The following is a 22,304-nucleotide window of genomic DNA, read 5'->3' as shown; positions in this document are numbered from 1 at the left end:
CTGCACGGATCATCGATTTGCCGATAGTCTAAAAGATTGTCGAAACTCCAAATTTTCAGTTGCACCTGTTCATCAGTTTCATCTCAATGTTCATATAACGATTTCGTAATATTTATAAAGCTTTTCATTCGAACATAACAATTTGTTACTTAACGTCCACCATAAAAGTTTATCACCAGAAAATCACCACCCTTATCTAGTCTCTCAAATTTTTGCTACTCATTTGTTAATTCCGTTGTCTAACAACAAATTCTCAATGAAATAGACTTATCTGAATACCGGGTCTCGTACACCCATCGTTGAAACTGCACATATTGCTTCCAGACGTTCCTCCCGTGATGCGGATGTATGTTTTATTCAACTGGAAATTTATGTGTACCTACGTGGCACAGGATATATCTATCATTCAATGATAGGTATTGGATGCTGTGAGTCACGTGAGTCGCATCGCGGGTTTCGAGAGAGCGATACGGAGTATCTTGGAATAAGGAATTTATTGGATATGGAACCGCATCCTAGGGAGCTATTAATCTTTCACCAGGCGACGCGTATGCGATGGCCTTAGGGCTGCTCTTGGTGGTCGCGATTCCCACCCAGCCAAGCCCCCACCCACCTCATACGTTTACAGTGTCAGAGGACCAGCCCTACCCTGACTTTAGTCTACAAAGGTCCTTTAATGCCAACGTTTCACGCATCGTTTCTGCCCTTTTGTCCTCTCCTACTATGAGACTGCATTAGAAATATTGTGAAACTTGATCCCAACTTATGTGACTCTTAATTCAATAGTAAATTCACTTTCGTAACATTTGACATCCTCTTTTTGTATGTCTATTTCCAATTTAGACCGAATCATTCACTGTAACGAAATTTCTATTCGGCTGCGGCAGTAGTTTCAGGGTAGCTAGGGACGATTAAATTTCCGTGACCGTCGGTTTATTTCATGGAAACTTAGACTTAGAGGTACGAGAAGCTTGTACACTGTAAACGAAAACTTGAAACTACAGCTCACGAGTACGTAGCTCAAGAAGTGTGCAGGAACGAGTAGATACGACAGAGAGCTGTTAGTTGTTATCAGCAAAGCTTTTACGGGCCTCTTGGGAATGCTCAAGTTGCGAAGTGAAAGATGGATATAAACTTGACTATGTGTTCATGGTGGGTGTGATATTAGCCTGGAATAAAATGGAATGACACGTGAAACTGGATCCTTGATTTTATAGATCGTCCGGCAAGTCCTCGGCCATTCGTGCAGCCTGGTAAACTCTGCTGCGAACAAAGAAATCACGTGGAACTACCGACATGGGAAACTCTGCATTCAAAACTATTCGAGTTTTATCTATCACTTAGAAACTCCGTGCGACGATCATAACTTGAGCAGGGAACCCATGAGGAAGAACTTTCGGAATCAATACGTAAACCTTATATCTGATGTATGAAGGATTTTATGGAAGTTGTATGTGTATACTTGAAAACTTGACAAAACGTTCTTCCCCGAACTTTTGAAAATATTGGCGAGGCTCTCGAAGCTCTTCGTCAAGGGGACTCTGATTTCTTCGGGCTGCAGAGCAGAGAGCGGATGATTTTCTTCCATGTGACCAATACAACGCCTAAGTATAGAATGTATGTTTGTAGAAATTCGCTCGCTGTTTATTTTGTTGAATTTCCCGTCTCTCGAAATACTGGGTTTAAGCCGATGTGATAATGATGATGAAAACGATGACAATAATAGCGGCACAAAGTTGGCAAAGCAAATTCACGAGTCGATCATACGTGTTATTAATAATCCTTGGCGCACACATGACTCAAAGCTTCGCCTATCTTCTGCACCTTTGAAAATATATTTTCGTCTATTTACGCAATATGTTCGTAAACATCCCTCCGGACTCCCTTTAAAAGTTTTCGAAGATCGAAATAGCGGCCCCCCGAGCCACGTTGATGGGTCATATTAATTTTTAGACATTAAAATTCCCAGATGATCATCGAACTCTTCAACACTTGTAACACATCGTGATATATCTGCAACTCCTGCAGTGGAATCGGCAGGCGGTTCACGAACAGACACGACCATTCAGTCAATCTCCGCTCGACTCACGCGCGTTACTTAAAGCCTTGGCAATTCTCGACACTCTGGCTTACTATTCGTGTAGTAGTAGGGAGAAACAAGAAGTCGTTTGTAAGACGCCGATCAGAGACGCGTAAAGCTGCTGATGTCGAATCCGTGCCCTGAAGAGTAAACGGCTCTTTCCCTATCACTGAACCGTGTGTGGAGTGTGTTAAACTATAGCAAATCTGGAACTGCCACCAACGAAACTTCAGGAATCAGCTATTCCGACATCCAAGAAATTGACCACTTATTCACTAAAAGTCAAGCAATCCCATCTCTACCAAAGCATACATAGATGGGACATTTGCTCGAAACGAAGCGTTACCAAAAATGGTCGTGTGCGTTGGACGAATGACGGTTTACAAAGTTGGAGACGAAAATAGATCCGGAATAATCGAGGGGCCGGAAGTTCGTCCATGCGGAACTTACCTAGCCTATTTTGCGGAGTTTTTCACTTGGGCTGTTTTTTTTATAGATTTTAGCCGTCAGTTTGACGGGGTGACGTGCGAACGTCGCGGCCGCGGTTTCTGGCTGTGGGCGTCGCGGCGCCTCGTTTCTTGCCAGATGGCCTCCAGTTTTGAGCGTCGCTCTACAAACGCCGTACAGAAATAACGTCATCAAAAAACCCCGTGCAAACGAACTCCTGCTTCCTAACGTCGTCTGCGTGCGGCAACAATGGCGTCCGCCAAACTACCAAAATAACTCAAGTGCAACATCGCGCTTGCATACAATATCCAATCTTATATCACACGCACACACCTTATTACACTGTGACTTTATCCTGTACCCACACTCGCGCATTCGTGTGTAGACTTTCGAAAAATTTCGAAGCTACAGTGCTTGTGTGACTTTAGTAACAGGAGAGGACTTAAAAAAACAAAGGGAATGATACCGAAGTTAACGGCGATGCGTACATCTGCTGATCTCGATACTCCCGCATTTAAATGACTCAACGATTCATGGCGTGGCACTAAGACCCCCGATTAGTATAATTGTTAATTCGTAATCTTTGGAGAAGCGAAAGAAGTGATTCGGATCATTGCCGCATGAATGAAAGTGACGGTTCACAATGACTTTAATGGATCTTCGTAAGATGAGTTTCGCTATTTCGTTACGTGATTATTTTGACGTAAGGCGAGGTCATTCGAGCGTAGATAGAAACCAGTAACTTCCATTATCTTATTTTCAACGAACAAGCAGTATAGGTACCTTGAAATTTTTCTGACTGATAAGATCCGACTGCTAGTATTTTATTTTTTATCTTGTATTTGACAGTAGTTTTCAAGACTCGTGCAAAGATATTTGTTTGAAGACCAAACAACGTACTAACCGAGACCTCCAAGAAAGTTTGCGGTTGGTATTTACCTCACTTTAAAGATTTTGTTTCACGAGGTACCACGAATAGCAGTTCTCAGAAAAAGTGAGGAAGAAACTCAACTACCTAGCATCGCAAAACGAGGACGAGAAAATGAGTCTTATGAAAATCGATACTTGGTCGACATAAAATCCTTTAGGTGCATGGAAAGTTTTCCAAGAGTGGAACTAACAAATTCGCTCTAGTCTAATGGGGAGTCTCAGGATCCGAACTAACAGGTTTGGATGCTCCGAACGGAGTGAAACGCGGTTCATTTTTCCCGAACACCCTGTATGCACACACGGTGAGAAGGAGTATGTGGCAGGACGGGGGCGTCGTTGTAATTCTGTGCGGTGAACAAGCGTCGTGACTCGTGACTCGCTATTCCGAACACGTATAGTGGTCGTCAACGATAGGGGGTTAAGGAGTCTCTGTCTTGGTCTTCGCAAGTTTCATGGTCCCGTATTTTTTCATTAGAAAACTTGTGGCTCATCCATGTATAGTATATGCCAATTCGAAAGCAATCAAGATGTACAATATCCGACTATTTATTGGACGCCAATGGAGGCCAAAAAGGAGCTGAAGATTTTTTCACTGGTTGCAATCAATGCGATTCTCTTCGCCTTCGAGATCTTTTCAACGGACCGTCAAACATCGTGCACAGTGTGCCATTAAAGAAAGTGTAACGGTCGATGCGATTCTCAAGACGTCAGTAATGACACAACGATCAGGAAATAACACCGATGCTTGTTTCAGCGCAGGAATTGTAACAAGATCGTAATCAACTGCGGGTAGATGAATCATTCAGAGCTCGGATCTTCGCTGCGCCGTTAGCGATTCGTCAGGTACTAAAAAAGGGAGTATCCGATTTTTATGGTGATTGTCTCGCGACTTTTTTGATCTCATCGCAACAGAGTTACCATTGACGTAATTGTATTTGATCCTGATTTGCGATGGTTGTCCGATAATAACAATCGGTGGAAATGAACCGATTAACGGTCCCCAGGAAACGAAGACGAGGACAGTGACTTTCTTTCAAGTTTACTTTGTACAAACGAACGCGATTCCAGAGTTCGAATATAAAGGAACACTCGCTTACATTTGGACGGTGCTTTTTAAAGAAGGCATAATTTTAAGCTTCTTTATTTTGAACCCAACTCCCACCTCGGTCTACTTTATTTATTTCACTGCCTGGACGCGAAGCGATATCAATTCTCGAGTTTATCAGTTCGTTTCTTGAACCAGTGAACCATGCACGCCGGCAGATATCAGGGAAAGAAAAACGGTCGTAGAAAAATAAGGAAATTGAATAAACTTCACGGTTGGCGGTCAATGAAAGTGCATCATAATTACGTTAACCGTGAATAATTGTCAATGCCGTAAACGTAAATCGCGTCTAACCGTTGGGGAAGAAGCGTCTTTCTCGGTTCTGGTATAGAGGAATAAAACAAGCGTATAATACCAAGACGATGAGATACGAGCCGAGCTGTGACGTGGTGGTAGAACCAGGATGAAGGGAGGGATAGATCTCCACGACTGGGTGCCCGGCTTGACCTGAAAAACAATTTTTCAGGGCGAGGCGTCTGGAATGCGTTATCTTTACTCTGTCTTTGACATGATCCCTGACCTTTCCAGAGATCCGGGCTTTGTTTACCCGCGCGCAAAACTTGTTCCGTTCCTAACGTCGCTGGGGCCTTGATTTTGAAAAATTATTGTAATCGGACTCTTGCAAAGGCAATGCGTGTCTTGTACGGTCTGAATAAGCGGTCTGACGAGCTCAAAGACTATGGCAAAGTATTTCCATTCGTTTGTTTCGTTGTACGACCGGCACAAATTTCAGATAAAATCGATCGATGGGTGACAATAATTGGACTCCGACTTCCAACGGTTGATAATACGCGGCATCTGGTGTCTCGCTACACGCATGTTACTCGGGTACAAACGTACTTATACATGCCTCCTCTATATGTCGGTTTTACACAGTCCTATGGCGCGTTTAGTCAAGCCTCGAATGAACGTGCCACGTGAATAAATCGCTGGAAGATGGTATTTTTAGGTGCGGCTGGTATACAACTATAGTATAATACGTGTGTGGCGAACCCGATTCATTGATGCTGCAGTGAATACACATGTATTATTACCACGCACGTGTACCGTTGTGCTTCGCGTACAACAACCGGGTCGTTAAATTGAAATGAAAAATTATTCGTTCCTCGATCGAATTCTGTTTTTTCATTCCATTTTTGATGCTTCGATCGATATTCGTTTTCGATGCTGGGCCACTCGTGATAGCCGTTTCGGTACGATTCTTAATATCAGTATTCCCAAATCGAGATCCGATCAACGATGAGTTTAGTTTCGAATAAAATTTTTCACTGCAAGAAGAGTTTTGAAATTGTGTGAAAATTGTTTTGTCCCAAGAAAAACTGAACACGTGAGGACATTCTAAAATCGATATGTAGTTCGTATAAGAACTTTACTAATCGTCAGAAATTAATGCTTTCTTGGTACTAATCAAATCGTAATTAGTGTTCCAAGTTGTCAAGTTTAATCAGTTCAAAGTCGTCTGATAAAAAATGACTGGTGGTACCGCCGGCAGGATAAATTAATGCGGTGAAATAAACACCGTCCTGTCATCGACCTTTACAACTTTTACCAGAAAAATAGCGTCCGAGGATGCGGAGTCTGGCTCTTCGGACAACCGTAAACTTACCCACTTCGAAGGTTTCGTTATTTTTATGAGCCATGTGCGCGGGTCCGACCTCCCCTCAGATACCCCATAAATGCCTACATTTTTATGGGGCAAGTGATCGCGTTACCCTTCATAGCTGCATTACGGATGTAACGAGGATCGAGCCGAATCCGACAACAAATGCAAACGCAAATTTCTCTATTTCGTATTGTTTCCAAAGTGGTTTTACCCCCTCGATTTTTTCGTATTTCATACACACGTGTTACGTGCAAAGTCGAGTCGAGTAAAGAGCATAAAAATAATAAACCGTTCTATCCGCTCGTGTCTTTGCTACGAACAGGATTCTACGTCTAGCTTTCACCGCGTGGAATTTTTAATGAGAGAAAACTTCCGATTTCGGACGAATCTGTTCACACGACTTTACCCATGCCCTATATACCTACACTAGGAGCGAAAAATGTGTTAATAATTTGCTATCGAAATTGAATTTAAAGAAAAAAAATTTGGCCTGATTGAAAAAAACAATAACTAAATAAAACAACAAAAAAAAAAAACGAGACTCGGGCTATGGAACAAAACTGTATTCAACGTTTTTCCGACTTGCAGATGAGAACCACGTAGAGGGAAGGGATGGCGTCGGCTATGGGGCTGCAGCAGCAAAATGTCCCTCACAATCAGCAGGACTCGGCGGTTTACAATGGGTACAGAACGGCGAATAAGAGCCAGCATAGCCTCGGCAAACAACCTGGCTCGGAGAGACAACAACTTCAAGGTGGTCAACAAACCGCCCCGGGAGATCACAACGCCAGTTTCACAAGCACGAAAGGCCTCCTCAACGGACCCGGGCAGAACAATTGCTTTCTCAACAGCGCCGTTCAGGTGAGATTTTAATTGTTGATTAAAAATTAGACGAATTATAAACTAGCCGCCTAATCGTAAATTATGTGTCAGAGTTCTGCTTCAAAGGAGATTGATAAAGAAGACTGAGATTCGAATTGGAAACAGAGATCTTTTCTACAGTTTCGATTCAACTTTTCGTCGAGATAAGATGACTAACATCTGTACCAGCTTTGAATTGTTTATAATTGATCGTTTTGTGTCACTAAATTGTGTCTGAGATACCGGGAATCTAAAAATCTAAAAAAGCCGAATAACGAGGAGGTGATACTCGTCTCCGAATGGAGACACAAAAATCGATCTATGCGATATTTGAAGTAAAAATTGCCGATAATAGACGCGGCAATAGACGCGAAGATCTTATCCGCACATCTCGCTGAAATACCTCAAGTCTATTCAAATATCGTATTATATAACTAAATGCTTTTCGAGGCTTTGATGATCGTTTACGGCAATACCTCACCGCATGAATATTCATACGGTAGAGTGACGAGGCATGTCAAGGACCTCCTTCTCCTTCTTCGCCTTCTCCTCGACATTCGCTGGCTCCTCGCGAGCGATCGAGAGGCTGCCATCTCGTATTTCTAGCCTTGATTAACCAGCGCGAATGTATGCAGAGAGGTGAACGTGTCTGCAGCAATATCCCCACAATACGTTTATTCGGGGATCGATAAGATCATCGCAGTAGCAACGTTCTCTCTCGAATCGTGTGTCGAAGTATCTCTATACGAAAATATTAAACAGTATAGTTTTACCGACTAATTAATTTCCTGACTGGCGGCTGAAATTTTGGATTAATAGTTTGTGCCGTGTTTGATTAGTACAAGCTATAGCTAAAATTTCGGATGCCAAATGGTGTTAATTACATATCCAGTAAACTAAGGTCAACATCTGTTCATCTATTTTTTCGTTATAATCAGATTCAATTTTATGACTAAAAATTGAGATCCCTGAGAGTTATGGATTTTTTAAAATAATTTCCCGACGTTGCAATTTAAAGTTTGAGGCTGCTTCTACACGTTTCGTCGTCAGAGCTGGATTAAAAATGTTAAAAGAATCATTTTATCTTGTTTTGTTTGCTTTCGAAACAACTTTCGTACACTTTGGATACGGTATGAAAATTGTTTAGTTCGTCCCAGCCACTTGGCAAACCTGCGAAACTTTAGCTTCGTCTTACTAAGCTCGAAACTCAATCTGAAACTCAGTATATCTCTTACCTCCAAGGCGATTCTACTCGCGCAGCATCTCAACTAATTTTCCGTAACTTGAAATTGATTTTGCGCCAGATGAGATTGATTAATTCATCTTTCGATACACAATTTTCAAAAGAAACTATCGGAGTGAAGGGAAAAACTTTCTTTCGCACGGTTGTAAAAGTTGCAGGTTTTTTTTTTTTTTTTCCGCTCTACAAGTGAAAATGTTGAGGGTGTCCTTCAGCTCGCAATCAGAATTAATAACACATCACTTCTAATTCAACATTCATGCGCCCCAATTCTGAGCCAGCGAACTCTGCGATTCACGGATGAAATCGAGTGGGAATAATAAATTCTTTTTCGTCTACTTCTAAAAATAAAAAATAATGAAAGCGTTTCGAAGCTGAGGAATACATTTTTTGTCAAACTGATGAGGCATTTAACGTTTTACAAATATGTTACAAGAAAAAAATAAGAGGAAAAAAATGCGAAAAAATCTGCAAGATAACGATGTTTGTGACGCGTATGAGATAACGCCTGGCAAAACGATTTGCAAAATGTATTCATCAAGGATGTTCGTATACTGGGAGATTGAATAAAATCCATCAAGGGTACAATAGAGGCGACGAATACTGTTCAGTGAATAATGGCGAGGATCGACGAACGTGTAAGACGTGCATTCCTTGAAGTGGCAGCTACTTTTCACTCGGTGTTACGTGATACGTGATACAAGCTTGAACGTGGGGTGCGGTAGCTTCACCTCGCGGTTTCGTCACAGGGAATACGAATAAAGAATAAACGGTTATATTCTCCACGCAGGGCAGGACGCGGGCGATCCGCTCGTGGATGGACAAGACCGCATTAAATCGTTTTAGTTGTATTTTAAATTATACCTCTGCACGTGAGACTTTTAACTTTGCCTGGAAACACCGATCTCTGATCAAGAAACATACCGAACTACGTGGAATCATGGCGAGATGATTCTCGTGGTAAAAATGAAAAGGAAAAAAACGAAACCTTGGACTTTTTCATTTTTGTCACGCATGTGCTGGTAAAATCGATATCTTTACAACGCAATGGTTTAAATATCGCTGGAGTGTGAAGAAAATGTCGTGTAAGTAACTATAATGTAATTAATAATTGCAGTGGGTGATACGGTATTTTTTGATTATTAAGATATTAAATTAGTTTCTCGAGTCTTTTATATATTTTCATTCAAATAAAACCTTATCATCAATTTATTCTTACATCTACATTGAATTATCGCAATAGTTACAAGAGGATGTTTGTATATTCTGGCATCTAATTATAACTATTTCGAAGAGGTTTAAGTTTGTAACGTTAAGACAACGAAACATTGGAATAAATTGCTATTTTGTACCTTTGAAAATGGGTTTAACGGTTTAATGTATTTCGTTCAATTCTAAAGTTGCGAACCAGCGATTCTTCCGACGAAATTCATCGTTGTATCAATTTTGCATAGTCCGAAGTGAAGCTTCGGTAAGCTCCCGAAAGTTTATGAATATTTGAAATGAAAATAAACGCTTTCGAAATATTTCTTGTGGCAGACCAGTAAACCAACAATATATATCTGTATTATTTAGCTGCCTGTAAATGTTATCAACTACAAGTCGCGTTGAAAATTTTGGAAAACGATGCAGCTCAAGATCGTATTTTTTTTTTTTTACCATTGATTGAAGACAGATAAGAAGTTCACCTTGAAGAAGAAAAAATTGTTGAAACGAGTTGAAGGTACAGATTGCGGCACTGATTCAATTTCTACATTGCCGAAAGCCAATGTTACACCCTCGGGGCAATCGCGCACCCTTCGAAACGACGTGGTAGACGTCGCGACGTCGCCCCGCTCCGCTTTATACACCATGAAATTTCACCCTTGAATGCTTTGCTCGGCTTTAACTACACCTACGGCGGCTTGTTTGTCTGCGCGTCCATACCCGTCAAAGATTCCGCAGACCCGCAGGGGTTAAAGTGGAAATTTCATTGGAATTAAAATGATTTCCTATCGTTTAGACGGAGGAAATGAATCAATATTCAAGGACGCGTCGTTCCAGGAAATTTATCGACTCTCTTTAGCTTCGTTTTTATATTATATGCGTGTGTGCGGCGGATGTGCCGTCGACGTTGTGCAGACGTAGACTCCCGTCGGATTTATCCCAATGAGTAATGCCGACCTTCGTCACTTTGATGTTTATTTAAAATGGTTTACGATTTTAGCTACTAATATTTTTTAATGAAAATCGATAAGATGACGGCTGCTTTTTTTTTTTTTTTTTTCAAGTAGTAATGTAAAATATACTCAAGACTGTACGAAGAAAAGAACGTCTTATTAAAATGAAAGAATCAATTTGAGTTAATACTGTAAAAGTTATTACTACGCTACAAGCAATAAATCAAATTAAATTTGTTTCGGTCTTTTACATGAAACAATTTCACAAAATACGAGGGTGTAGAGATGGAATGCTGTTATGTTGTTGAACCGCGTGGAAATTCATTGAGATTGCTGCAAAAATTAGTTTTCAAAATATCTCGGAGATTACGAAACTTTTGGGAAACCTGATACAATCAATTAATTTCTTAGGATAGATTCACTGTGCGCCGGACCAATGAAAGTAATGCTTATAAGGAACTAAGGGAATTAGGTCTATTTTCACAAATCGGGCGAACAGAGATTCGGTCACGTATAATTCGACCACTTTCTGAAATACACCATTTTCGGAGTGGTGAAAAAAGTTCGGCGATAATAATAATACATGATGTCAAAAGATGAAAATTGTTCGTCGCTATTTATTGTAACGATATTTTGGGTGCTAAATATATTTCGATTCGAGTTGAATTTCCGACATTTTTTAGAGAAATCACGTATTTTGTGACAAAATTCTGACCAAAGAATGATACAAAAATTTGCTGTCTCATTTCTTTTTGAAGTATCAGTGATCGTTTAACAAATTGGTTGTAACAAATCTGCGGTTTTTTCTCCATTTTTCAACATCCGTTCGCGTGCATCTTCCGAACAAAATTGTCCCGCTAAACGTTGATTCGGTTTCCGAAGCAACCAAACGAAAAGAAACAGTTCCAATTTTGACATTCGAAGTAAGTTGTGCCCCCGTTGAGAAAAAAATTGCAATACTTGTACGTGCGCCGTTACACCGAATAAACTCATGTTCCGATTGAAAAGAGGTCAAACAGTCTGAACGACGTAGGACAAAGGTACAAAAAGATCAAAAATAGAAGGGTCACAATATCGAATTTTTAATGATGGAAAAATTTCACTCACAGAATTTGCAAATGTAGAAAATCGAAGTATGGAGGGTGGAAAAAAAAAAACCAGAAAGATCAGACTACGCAACGTCAAAATGTCGAATCCTAAAAAATCGTCTTGATACCAAAGAATCGTATACAGATTTTAGATTTTGCCGTTCTATTTTTGGACCTTTCTATATTTTGCGTTTCTGTACTTTGAATTTCTATATTTTCAATTTTCCATACTCGGACAATCCGCATTTTAATAATTCCGCGATTTTGATTTTCGCCTCTTTGAAAATAAGATATTTCGGTCCTTCTAGTTTTTTACCCCCACCCGTCGAAACGGCACAATAAAAATAGGCAGCGATGAGTCACCGGGTTGATTTTTTTATCCAGTAGCATCGAGGCAGACGTTAGAAGTCAGGCTATTCCGACGTCCCTGCGACACCTGCCTGATTCTCCTCACACAGTTTTGGAAGTGCGTGTTGCGTTTCTCCCTCCGTCAACGAAGCCACTCTACGCATCCCACTACGCACTACTACTACAACAACCGCTAAACTTCCGGAAGTTATTCTTACTCGGTATACATTATACGGCACCAGCAAGCCTATCGCTAGAATCGATCAAGCCTCTCTCACAATTAGCGTTTCATTCTTGATTTCTGGATCCTCTTTGCAGGGTTATACAGAGTCAGCTGTAGCTTCTTATTCGGAAACAATACTTGCCGAGAGAGGATTTTTTCATATTCGTCATACAAGAATACATTCTCATTTGAAACAAAGAAACTCGTTCCATTTCTGAAGTCGAATTTCCGAAACAAGCACAAAAATTGCCGTACAGTAATTCTTAATAGCTAATTTTGATCAATCATAACGCTACCATTTTTCACAGAGTTTTGTAAACCTTTATGTTTTCAGAACAAGAAAAAGAAAAAACAAACAGCAGGGGTATTTTGTGGTTATGAAAAATTCTTAAAAGTAATTCGCAACAATTATGACCCACTCGAAATCCACGATGCATTATGGATATTCATACGACCACATCCCACCTGTCCTGGCGCTGTTTCTCTCTCTCTCTCTCTCACAGTCTTTCCCTCTCACCCTAAAAATCGCCCCTCCGTTTCTCTCTCGGCTCGTATCTCTTGCTCTCCTCACCTGTCCAAATCGAGAGGAAAGGTTAACCCGAGTGGATACAACCATGCAAGGATGCACGCTGCCCACGGCAGGTGGGCGGTTCGGCCAATAGCACAAGAAGCGAAAATAGACCGGCAGGTTTCATCCGCTGTTAGCACGTGAGGCCCAATGCAGTCTGGGTCTGGTTTAGTCGTACCTAGTTTGGTACCGGAATCACGGGCCAGCGAACGGTGACATCACTCACCTCTTTCGTCGTCCTTTACACTTTGTCACGGTAATTCACTTCGCTTTTCTTGATTCTTGTAACCTTCCTCCTTAAATCCAGCCAGTCCTCAAGAACAACGCATCGTGTGTTGCGTTCCTATTGTTTCCGCGATTCGGTTCCCTTTACAAATAACCTGCAACTGTGCCAAACGAAGGAACACCAATTATACCGCGATAGGTTCGACTAATAGTCATGGTGGTGATGGCTATATGCATACACGGTTGTAGAAATGGAAAGTACAAACGCCTCGAACGAATCTTTCGGCAATAAATTAGCTTTGAAATTTATTTCGAGCCTGAAAAACAAAGGCGAAATAAAATCGGCCGGGATATTAACCTCTGTTTCACAACACAGAGAGTGCGGATGCTTATTGCCAGGAGAATCATAATTGTGGGATATTTTCACGGAACCGGAAGTATACAGGAGAGGGCACGAGAGTGGGAGGAAACGGACGTGATGGGTGAACGATGGTTGAAACGATGCTTTTGAGCGGAGAGATTTTCCGCTCGCAACGTGTAGAAATGGCTTTGAAAATCTTTAAACTTGACATTTCGTCTCACTTCGGACATTTAGTGACAAGTTGAACATCACGACTGCCAGATGTTGAAGTTGTTGACGATTCGTGCCAACCGCAAACTGCAGGGACAAGGACGGCCCGAGAGAAAAAAAAAGTTAGTAGGCAGCACGCGTCCGAGATCTGACTTCCGGTTGACGAGAGAAAAAACGTATCGAATAAAAGCATCATGGTGAAAACAAAAAAAGGTCCTCTCATCCTCGTCGTGGTCGAAGATTGCCTCGAAAAATTCTCGTCTTCGGTCGGCAGCTGGCCGTCAGGAGATGAGGATGATCCGCAGGCACGTGCCTTCAGGCATTTTCCATTGTTCCTGGCAGTTTTTGGCCGATACTGCAGGGCTTTCTCATCTACGGGGTAGGGGTCAGATGCTCGTGCCAGGTGGAGGAGAGGCTTGCCTTTCCGCTGAAAATATCTGAATACATCAACGCTAACTTGTAAGTAACGCGGGGCTGTTGTTCGTCCACTCGAGTTCATCTTGACGGCTGATGGCTGGTCAAGTTGCAAATGGTCGAAGAATGATGTAACTATAAAAATAAGACAAAGTTTTTTCCAAGTCCTTCACACCAGGCGCCATCTGATCGTTCAGGCTTCGCACGCGCTAATTCGGTCGGCCAATTCATCGCTGAGAGTCAAGACTGTAGGATTTTACGTGGAAAAGTTTCGCAAAGTTTGAAGATTTTACCATCCAAAGTTGCTTCCTCCTTCGTGTGTTTCCAAATTTTAAACTCTTGTTATACTCTCTCATCACGATTACTTGTCGACATAATTTCAAAGGGTGGCCTTTTGTTTTTCAATTAGGATACAGAATTGTGACGCAGAGCTTCGGGTAGTTCTCGTCTTTGCCGAGAAGAGTCCATGCATCGGTAGCACATAGCGGATCAACGTAAACGATTTGAGTTTGATCATTTATAGATCACGTCATTTTTCACGCTTAATGCTTTCGTTTCCGACGATCACCTATCACGCTGTAACCTTACGCACACACTCACCCAAGTTCATGTGTACTTTCAACTATCAATGTCGTGACTTTTGACAGAAAGGATAATGATCATCGGTAAACGAAGTTTGAAAAGAAAATATGACCGTGTAATGGCTACTAACCGTATACGCGTTCAAATGATTCGGTCCGCCCTTTTTCACATTCAATTAGCACGGCTCGCAGGTGGTTAAATAAAGATATATTTACGGGTAAAAAAAGAAGTGTGCACCCACAACGAATGTTTGCCGGTACAATTACGACTCGAAGGAAGCGGGTAACAGCACGACCCGCGGTAGCGCCGCCGGTCTCGGATTCGTTGTTTCGCCTCTTTTATGGGAGAGCTCGCTTTAATTGAGATAACAAAAAAGGAGGGGAAAAACGAGATAAAAAGCGACCGGGATCGGCTAGCCTACTAATTATGGTTAGTTGGGTTTGTAGGTAGCACGGAGGAGTTCGACGCTGGTGGAATTGGTTTAATTCGTATCCCATGATGCCGTGCCACTCCGTGCACATACCATCTACTCTTGGAACACACACGAGACCTCGGTACCCAGTCGTCGACGTATTAATGGTAATGGTAATCGCCGCTGCCGGAGTAGGTAGTCGGAAAGAGTCGAGACTGGTAAACTCCCACCATTGTATAATTTCCTCAAAGATTTCCCACGTGCGAGGACCAGACGGACACGGACTTGGGTATCGCACACCGTCGTTACACACGAAGACATACGCCTCGTAAACGCGACTTTACATCAAAGCGTTAAATACGCCCTGACTCGGTTCAACTCTCGTGACTCTCCGTCGGGTGAACCTTGAACCCAACCGCAGGGAACGGAATCACAATCTCCGGTGAGGTCTTGGAAAACCTTACTTCGTCATTGCGAACCTGTCATCCTGGGCTTGGACTCAAGGGAGTCATCTGTTAATGGGACTATTTCCAATTCCGTTGAAACGTGATTAGTCAATTTGATCGGTGGTAATAGTTTCGACGTCGTTTAATGCTGGTTGACAAAGAATATTATATTTATTTACCAAGTACTCTACCTTGTCAATTATCGACGATGAAATTCAAACTAAACGTTCCACGGTGTGAATGAGAACTTTAGCTACAGTGTTAAATTGAAATCGCAAGCCACTTTGGAAAGCAGTCGCTTTTGAATAGCATGAAATCATTTGAAATCACTTTGATTCCTTGAAATCGCGTGAAACTGCACGTGTATTCACTTGTTGAAATCGCAAACCACTTTGCAAAGCAGTCGCTTTTAAATCGCTTGAAATCACTTAAAATCACTCGAAATCATGTTTAATCGCGTGAAATTGCTTGAAATTACTTAAAGTCACTTGAAATAACACAAAATCGAATGAAATCCCTTGAAATTGTTTGAAATCGCATGTTACTCGATCTATGTAATGAGTGAATACCACCGCGTATATTTAACTTTTTCACCGTGTTCATTTCACCAAATTCGTTGCCACTTTCACTATTAACACGAAGTTACCGTGTGATCTCTGTAAAACCGAGCTGATTCAGCCGCTGTTCCTCGTGAAATTGACGGTATATAGTCAGTAGACGACGGACAAAATGTTATTGTTTGAATCAGCAAAAAAATGCGACAAATTTATTGGTTAAATTCACTAAACGTTCAATCCCCGTAAATACATTTTTTACGTTACAGCCAATCTTTTCACAAGTTTTCGATTAAGGTACCATCATTTTGACAGGACATTGCTCAAAGGAGTGTTTATCCTGAAAATTGCGACACTGAGTGTGAGCGATAAAACTAGACGATACACATTTTACACGTCACGGATTTTAGGTGGGATGAGGATTCGGGACGAGAGAGGTCGAGAACCGCGTTAATACATTCGCACACTTATCCAATTTGCGTAATTATTTTTAGTATTCAATTTAAGAGTGCACCGAGTCCGAGGTCAGATTGAATGAGTCTTATTCATCAGGTTTTTTTTTTCTACCACACGTCTCTGATGTTCGCCATGATTCGAAGAGAAAGATACTGCATTATACCGACTTGCCGGTTAAAATCGCAAAAAACAACGTTTCATGCGTTTGCTACGCTAATTGGCAATTTAAATGATTACTCGACAGGGGCACTAGGTTAATAATAATTATTATTATTTCATCGCCAACTTGTACCGATTCAAACGTCAAGGGGATCGGTCTCGGTAAAATTAAACTTTTGAAGTAACATTTTCTCATGCCGTAGAGGACAATATTTCATACCGATTAAATAAATTAATAACATAATAGAAGGTTCAGACTTTTTTGAATTTTTTTGAGTTTTTACTTTTGAAAGTTGACTACAATATCCATTTGGCTAGATAAAGTTATTCAAAACTCGACCATGTTCGTTAGAGTTTGCAGTTTTCAATTTTCATTCACATCAAGGATGGTTTTCAGTAAAGTTCTCATCGATCGGTAAATTTCGTCACTTTTTCGTGTCGCTGATAATTCCGCTGTTTCGGCTATTCAGATGTGTACCTAACCACAGTGAAATACTATCGTAATTAAGAAGTTGAAATAAATTTCAGGAATCTATCGAGTCTTCCCTGACATTCAAATTTGTTCCTTCGTCCAAAAAAATCAAGATCTTTTGGGGGTTTCTCGTGATCGGAAGCACTTTCAAGTCGATCTGACGATGAGCAAGACTGAAGTTGCAGCCAGCTGTGTAAGTCGATAGTGAAACTGGGAAAGATGAAAAGATGAAAATATGCAAACGAAGGGCTCGAGTTTGCGGGTTGTACTAGGTTTGTGGCTGGTGTGGGAAAGCGCTGCGATGCGAGACCCTCTTATGCATAATACAAGTTGGCGTCTAGCCTCGTGAATGGTATCAACCTGCATCCACCCCGGTGGTTCCCTTCGCCCTGAAAGAGGCATAACTAGCGCAGGTGGAAAAAGAAATTACAGTAATTTACCAAACGCGAGATCCTCGTCCTGGAAAAAGATCATCTTCCTGAGCCTCGGAGCGACAAAGTATCGCAACAGGCATTATCGGAACCACTTTCAATGTCTCTTTTCTCCGTATCAGACTTCGGCAGAGGTCGAATTGACGTCTTCTAACAATACCTCGTACACCCATCCGCCTTACGCCTCTCTTACTTTTTGTCACGATCGCTTCGGCCGCGATCATTTGCATCCCAATTATTCCCGCGCCAAACAATAATCAGAACTTTTCCCCCTCGCTTCTCACACCATTCGTTATTCCTCGATCCGTCTGCGTGACGTAATTATCGGTATTTCAAGCCGAATATTTTTCCTAGCTGTCTCGCAAATTCGGGACAACATCAAGCTCTGATATTCGAAAACGGAGGCTCGAAAGTTTGGAATTTTTGAGGGATTGTTTTTCGCGATATTGATTATCGATTTTTTAAAAAGGACGTTTCATTTCTCGAGAGAAAAGACGATGGTGAAGTTTTTACAAAACTAATAATTACAACGATTTGCATACCGGATGATTTTCAACGATTCTGCGAATAGAAAAGCAAAGAGAAGTCGAAAGGAGATATGAAATTATTAAATGCGCATCGATATTTCGCAGGCGTTCTTCCCTCGACTCGCGTGATGCGTTTGCACCATCCAGCTGCAACAGGAGATGAGTTCGAACCCCTTTGAAATCTAACTCTGAACGCACCGATGATTCCCTGCGAAGCTGAGTTCATCTTTCTCAATACTGCCCCATCATTCGGTTGTATCGGACCATAACCGTCCCTTTTTCTTTCTCTCGGCAAATCCCACTGATCTCACGTTATGCAGGCGAGTTGGGTTATGTGGGTATCGCGATTTCCAAGACCAGTCTGCGACCAGTCGGTTGAAACCGATCCGAACGAAGATGAGCGAGCCTAATATCTTAGTCTACGTGAATTTACGGTCTCGTTTATTGGATCGAGTATATTACAGACGAGCCGCGCAAATCGTTAACAAGTTGTATAAATTATAAAAATTAATATGAGATGATGAAAAAAATGTTGTTTCGTCTGCAGAAACAATTTTTACGCAAAGTTGGTACAAAACGCTGTAATTTTCTTGCGATTCAATAACGAAGATGGGTAGTTACTGTAAATTATAGTGGGTATTATTAAATTATTCCACAACGATTATACAAGTACACTAAAATTCGTCAGGTTTTTGTGTATTATTTAATTAAAACCTTACGATCGGTTATTTAACTGTCGTCGTTAGGCGTTTGTTGTTAATTCGCGTGTCTTGCAGGATTATGGTCAGCGGCATTTAACGAGGAAATAAAAGACACCGAATCTTTGGTCCATGCTCGTGTATACGCAGTAGTATCAAGAAATTGTGAGGATGGAGAAAGTATTAGCGGAAAGTAATAAGGAAATAATTAAAGAGCGAGTTTTTCGATGCATAAAGCAATTATTTTTCTTTTGTGATAAGCCGTATGTGTGGAATTACTTTGAGAATTGCAGAGGTGAATTATTATGTAATTTATTTATAGATACAGATATTTAACAGACTGAAGTTTGTATCGTTATTGTAAGAAGTCGTTATTTTGCAACTTTAGGATTACTTTGAAATTAGTAAACTGTTAATACAGTATCAACAAACTCAGATTTTGTAAATTCAACTTTTTTTTAGGTAATCTAAAGCTGCTAAACAGTGATTTCTGTTTCACCGTTTCGATTTATAATCAAGAACGTTACTAACTAATAAATATTATGCATTGCTGATTAATACATAAAAATGTTGAGGTAAATATTTCACCAGGAAAAAGAGGGCCGCGTTAATTCTTGTTGAAGGTGATCGGGTTTCCACTCGGAGCGCGAAAACTGCGAGAATGAAAGTTTTTATCGATTAATTCGAGAAGGAAACGCACGGGCAAAAATTCGACACGTTCAACAAACGCCTAGCCTTTACAAATAGCCGTAGCAAACGAAAGGGAAAGTAATTAACGGCTGAATAATCTACAATCATTTATTTTAAAATAACAAAATGTCTTTTACGCTCGCTTATAAAACTTAAAATAAACAAGATTTGAAAAATAATTCCCGGCGTATTGCCACCAAAGGGTAAAAATGCATGCCTCGGTGAGGATAATACAACTCGATGTAAAATTTAATCAACGTACGAGGCGTTCGAGACGAGATAGTAAAATAGAGAAAAAGTTTTCGTAGTAGGTAAGCCGCGTTCCGAGCTATCAGCCTTTCACCGAATAAAACTTTGTACTAGCTCTCGGAGCTGACGTTTTCTGTGCTACCGACGGTCAGTCAAAGACAACTTTTTCTAATTTATCGCGCAAAGTGTTAGCTCGCGTCGAGCATCACTGAACAAAGATTAACTCGTTGAACAGCGCTCGGCACAATTATCTGCAATTTTGCGATTCGCGGAGCGAGTCTTCACAGCTTTCAAATTATTACTCGCGAACTCGAAATACTTTAAAAGAAGAAAAAACTTTTCAAGATGGTATTTCAAATTTTTTTTCAATCGACTCAGTCATCCGCTATCTGAAAGTCAATTTCTTTTTTCTACCAATAACAGCGATTTTTATTAACATTAATGTGTTCTTATTTTTATTAAATTGAATACGATGTTCGATCGTATTAATTTTTACCCACGCACGGTTCAATTCATTCGCAATCAATATAAAATTCTCTGAAATCAGATCAAAATTTGATGTTTGTTTTTTTTTTCTTTCTTTCTTTCTTTCTTTCTTCGTATCAACTTTTAATTAGCTGAGAAATTAGGAACCAAGCAAGTCTTGAGCAACGTCGACCTCTTGGCTTTATCTTGCCCGCTTACATGCGGACACGCTCAGTGAACGACGTGGGAGCTGGATGGCGCCTCCCAGGGTGTTCCATCCATCCCGCAGGAGTCAGCAGAAGCTGATACGCCATTCACACCTTCACGTTTACTATCATCGACGATACGATCTAGCCGTAAACGCGTGTGTGTTACGCACACATAGCAATCGAGTGTATATTTTTACATACATGCATGCACTAGGCATGCAGGGCATGAATGTGCATTCGAATTTGTAAGTTTCACGTCCATCCAAGTCTAGCTAATACGAAGTAATTACACACTTGAATCTCGTTACGTGCCGGGCTTGAGAATATTTTTGACAGAGGAGTTGAAGCGGAACCAAACGGGGTCTCTTTCAATGTGAAATTATTTCTACTAGTTTCCATACAACTTTTAGTTTCAAAAAAAAAAATTAATCAATTTACTTTTTTGAAGATGAGAAAACATTTATTGTTCGATTGGCTACTCAGGAGACCATTGATTTTTCTCTCGAGTATCTTATTTTGTGTTTAAAAAAAAAAAAAAAAAACAAAGACAAATTAATATGAGAATTCAATCCAAGTCTTCAGTTTTATTCTGTTATCCAATATTAGGACAGGCATTGTTATAATCCGTAATTATTCGTGAGAAGAATTGTTGTTGAACAGACACTCTCTCTTTGAATACTGAAAAAAAGTTTCACAGTCTCCGGTCTTGATTAATGACCCATTAAAAAGTAACTCCTGCATATTATTGTTCGAGCCGTGAATAATACAAACATTTGAAAAAATCTCAATACTTTTCTGTAGCACAAAAAACTAAAAAAAAACCGACCTAGTCGAAATGGGTCAACTGCTTTGTTCCCACGCGTGTTTCGTAACTGATTCGATCAATGACTCAAGACTCGATTCGTCATCCAGCCGGATGACTCTACGTAATTGCAAAAACACAGATCACCCTCGCGATCGGGGCAACATTGAAACTCGGCTGAAATGAAAATTAAATCCTGTAACGAGTTGAAAACTCCACAAAAATTTGCACGAAAAATTGGGATCGTCACCGAGTTTGACGGAGGAAATGAAAGCGATGGGATCCTCATCCCAGCCGTTTGCGTCTCGACTTAGTCTGATGATATTCTAGGGTGAACCACGACGCGGAGGTCTACTCGCCAAATCGTTCTCACGTGGTGTACCTACCGTGACCATCGGGTAGGTACCTAGCACAGGTGCGCTAGTACACGGTAGTAGTAAACTGGGGGGGGGGGGGGGGTTATAACCGGAAGTCTACGCCGGAACCGCGTCTTTCCAATGCCAATGGCCAAGGGTCTGGATATACGTAATTGTTTCGAGCCAGGAAACGGTAGAGCGGTCTGCGATAAAGAAACCTCAAGATTTTGGAAAGATTGATGATATTTTGTTTGTTTGTTAGTGAGGGAATTTAACGTGTATGGAGAATTAATCTCGGGTAATGAAATGTGTTGCAATATTGACATGGATTCGAAATTTCACTCTTCGTTTTAGAGTTTCAGTTGTTTGTAACTTTCTTTAAAATTTATTAACAGTTGATTCGATCGTCGTAGATTATATACGTTGCAGATGTATACCTGCTCGTATAACTTCGAAAAGCGTGCATCCTGACAATGTCAATTATTCATACATAAAATTCAAACTCACACTCATTAAGAAGACAATTTACTTACTAATAAGCTTCGAACTCGGAAGCTCTTCGAGTTCAAACCATTTAGCGGACAGATCTTCTGCGTGGAGGTAAACAGGCGGGACACTTAAGGGGGTATTCTAGTGTAGAGGCATGAATTTGAGGTGTTTTTTGAAGTGCTATAAACAAAAAACAAAAAATATTTTTACCATCCATTTTTTTATCAGGCGTTTATTATTATTTCACGATTACGAAAAAAAAAAACAAGTCAAAAAATACAAAATTGAAAGTGCTATGAGTTGTTGAAGTGGGGGGTACAAAAAAAATGGCGCGCCAATGTTGTCACGATTGCAAGCATTTTCAAAATCAGAAAAAAAAAAAAAAGATTATTAATCTACATAAATGCAGCTATCGTACTAACTAAAAAAAAGTCGAAAAAAAATT

General features: G+C 40.7%; 1 protein-coding gene across 1 annotated transcript in view; it reads left to right on the top strand.

Moving 5' to 3' along the window:
- The window catches only part of ec (echinus), a 66,239-nt gene that overhangs the window by 14,982 nt on the left and 28,953 nt on the right, over positions 1 to 22,304 (top strand). Inside the window, exon 2 of the mRNA XM_046637253.2 lies at positions 6,754 to 7,026. Within this exon, the coding sequence (XP_046493209.1) occupies positions 6,778 to 7,026 (249 nt within the window). The 5' untranslated portion in view covers positions 6,754 to 6,777. The remainder of the gene's footprint in view (positions 1 to 6,753; positions 7,027 to 22,304) is intronic.

The sequence above is a fragment of the Neodiprion pinetum genome, chromosome 1, assembly GCF_021155775.2.
Source record: "Neodiprion pinetum isolate iyNeoPine1 chromosome 1, iyNeoPine1.2, whole genome shotgun sequence".
NCBI classification, from domain to species: domain Eukaryota; kingdom Metazoa; phylum Arthropoda; class Insecta; order Hymenoptera; family Diprionidae; genus Neodiprion; species Neodiprion pinetum.
Note: the sequence above shows the minus strand (reverse complement) of the source record. Positions and strands in the feature narration are given on the sequence as shown.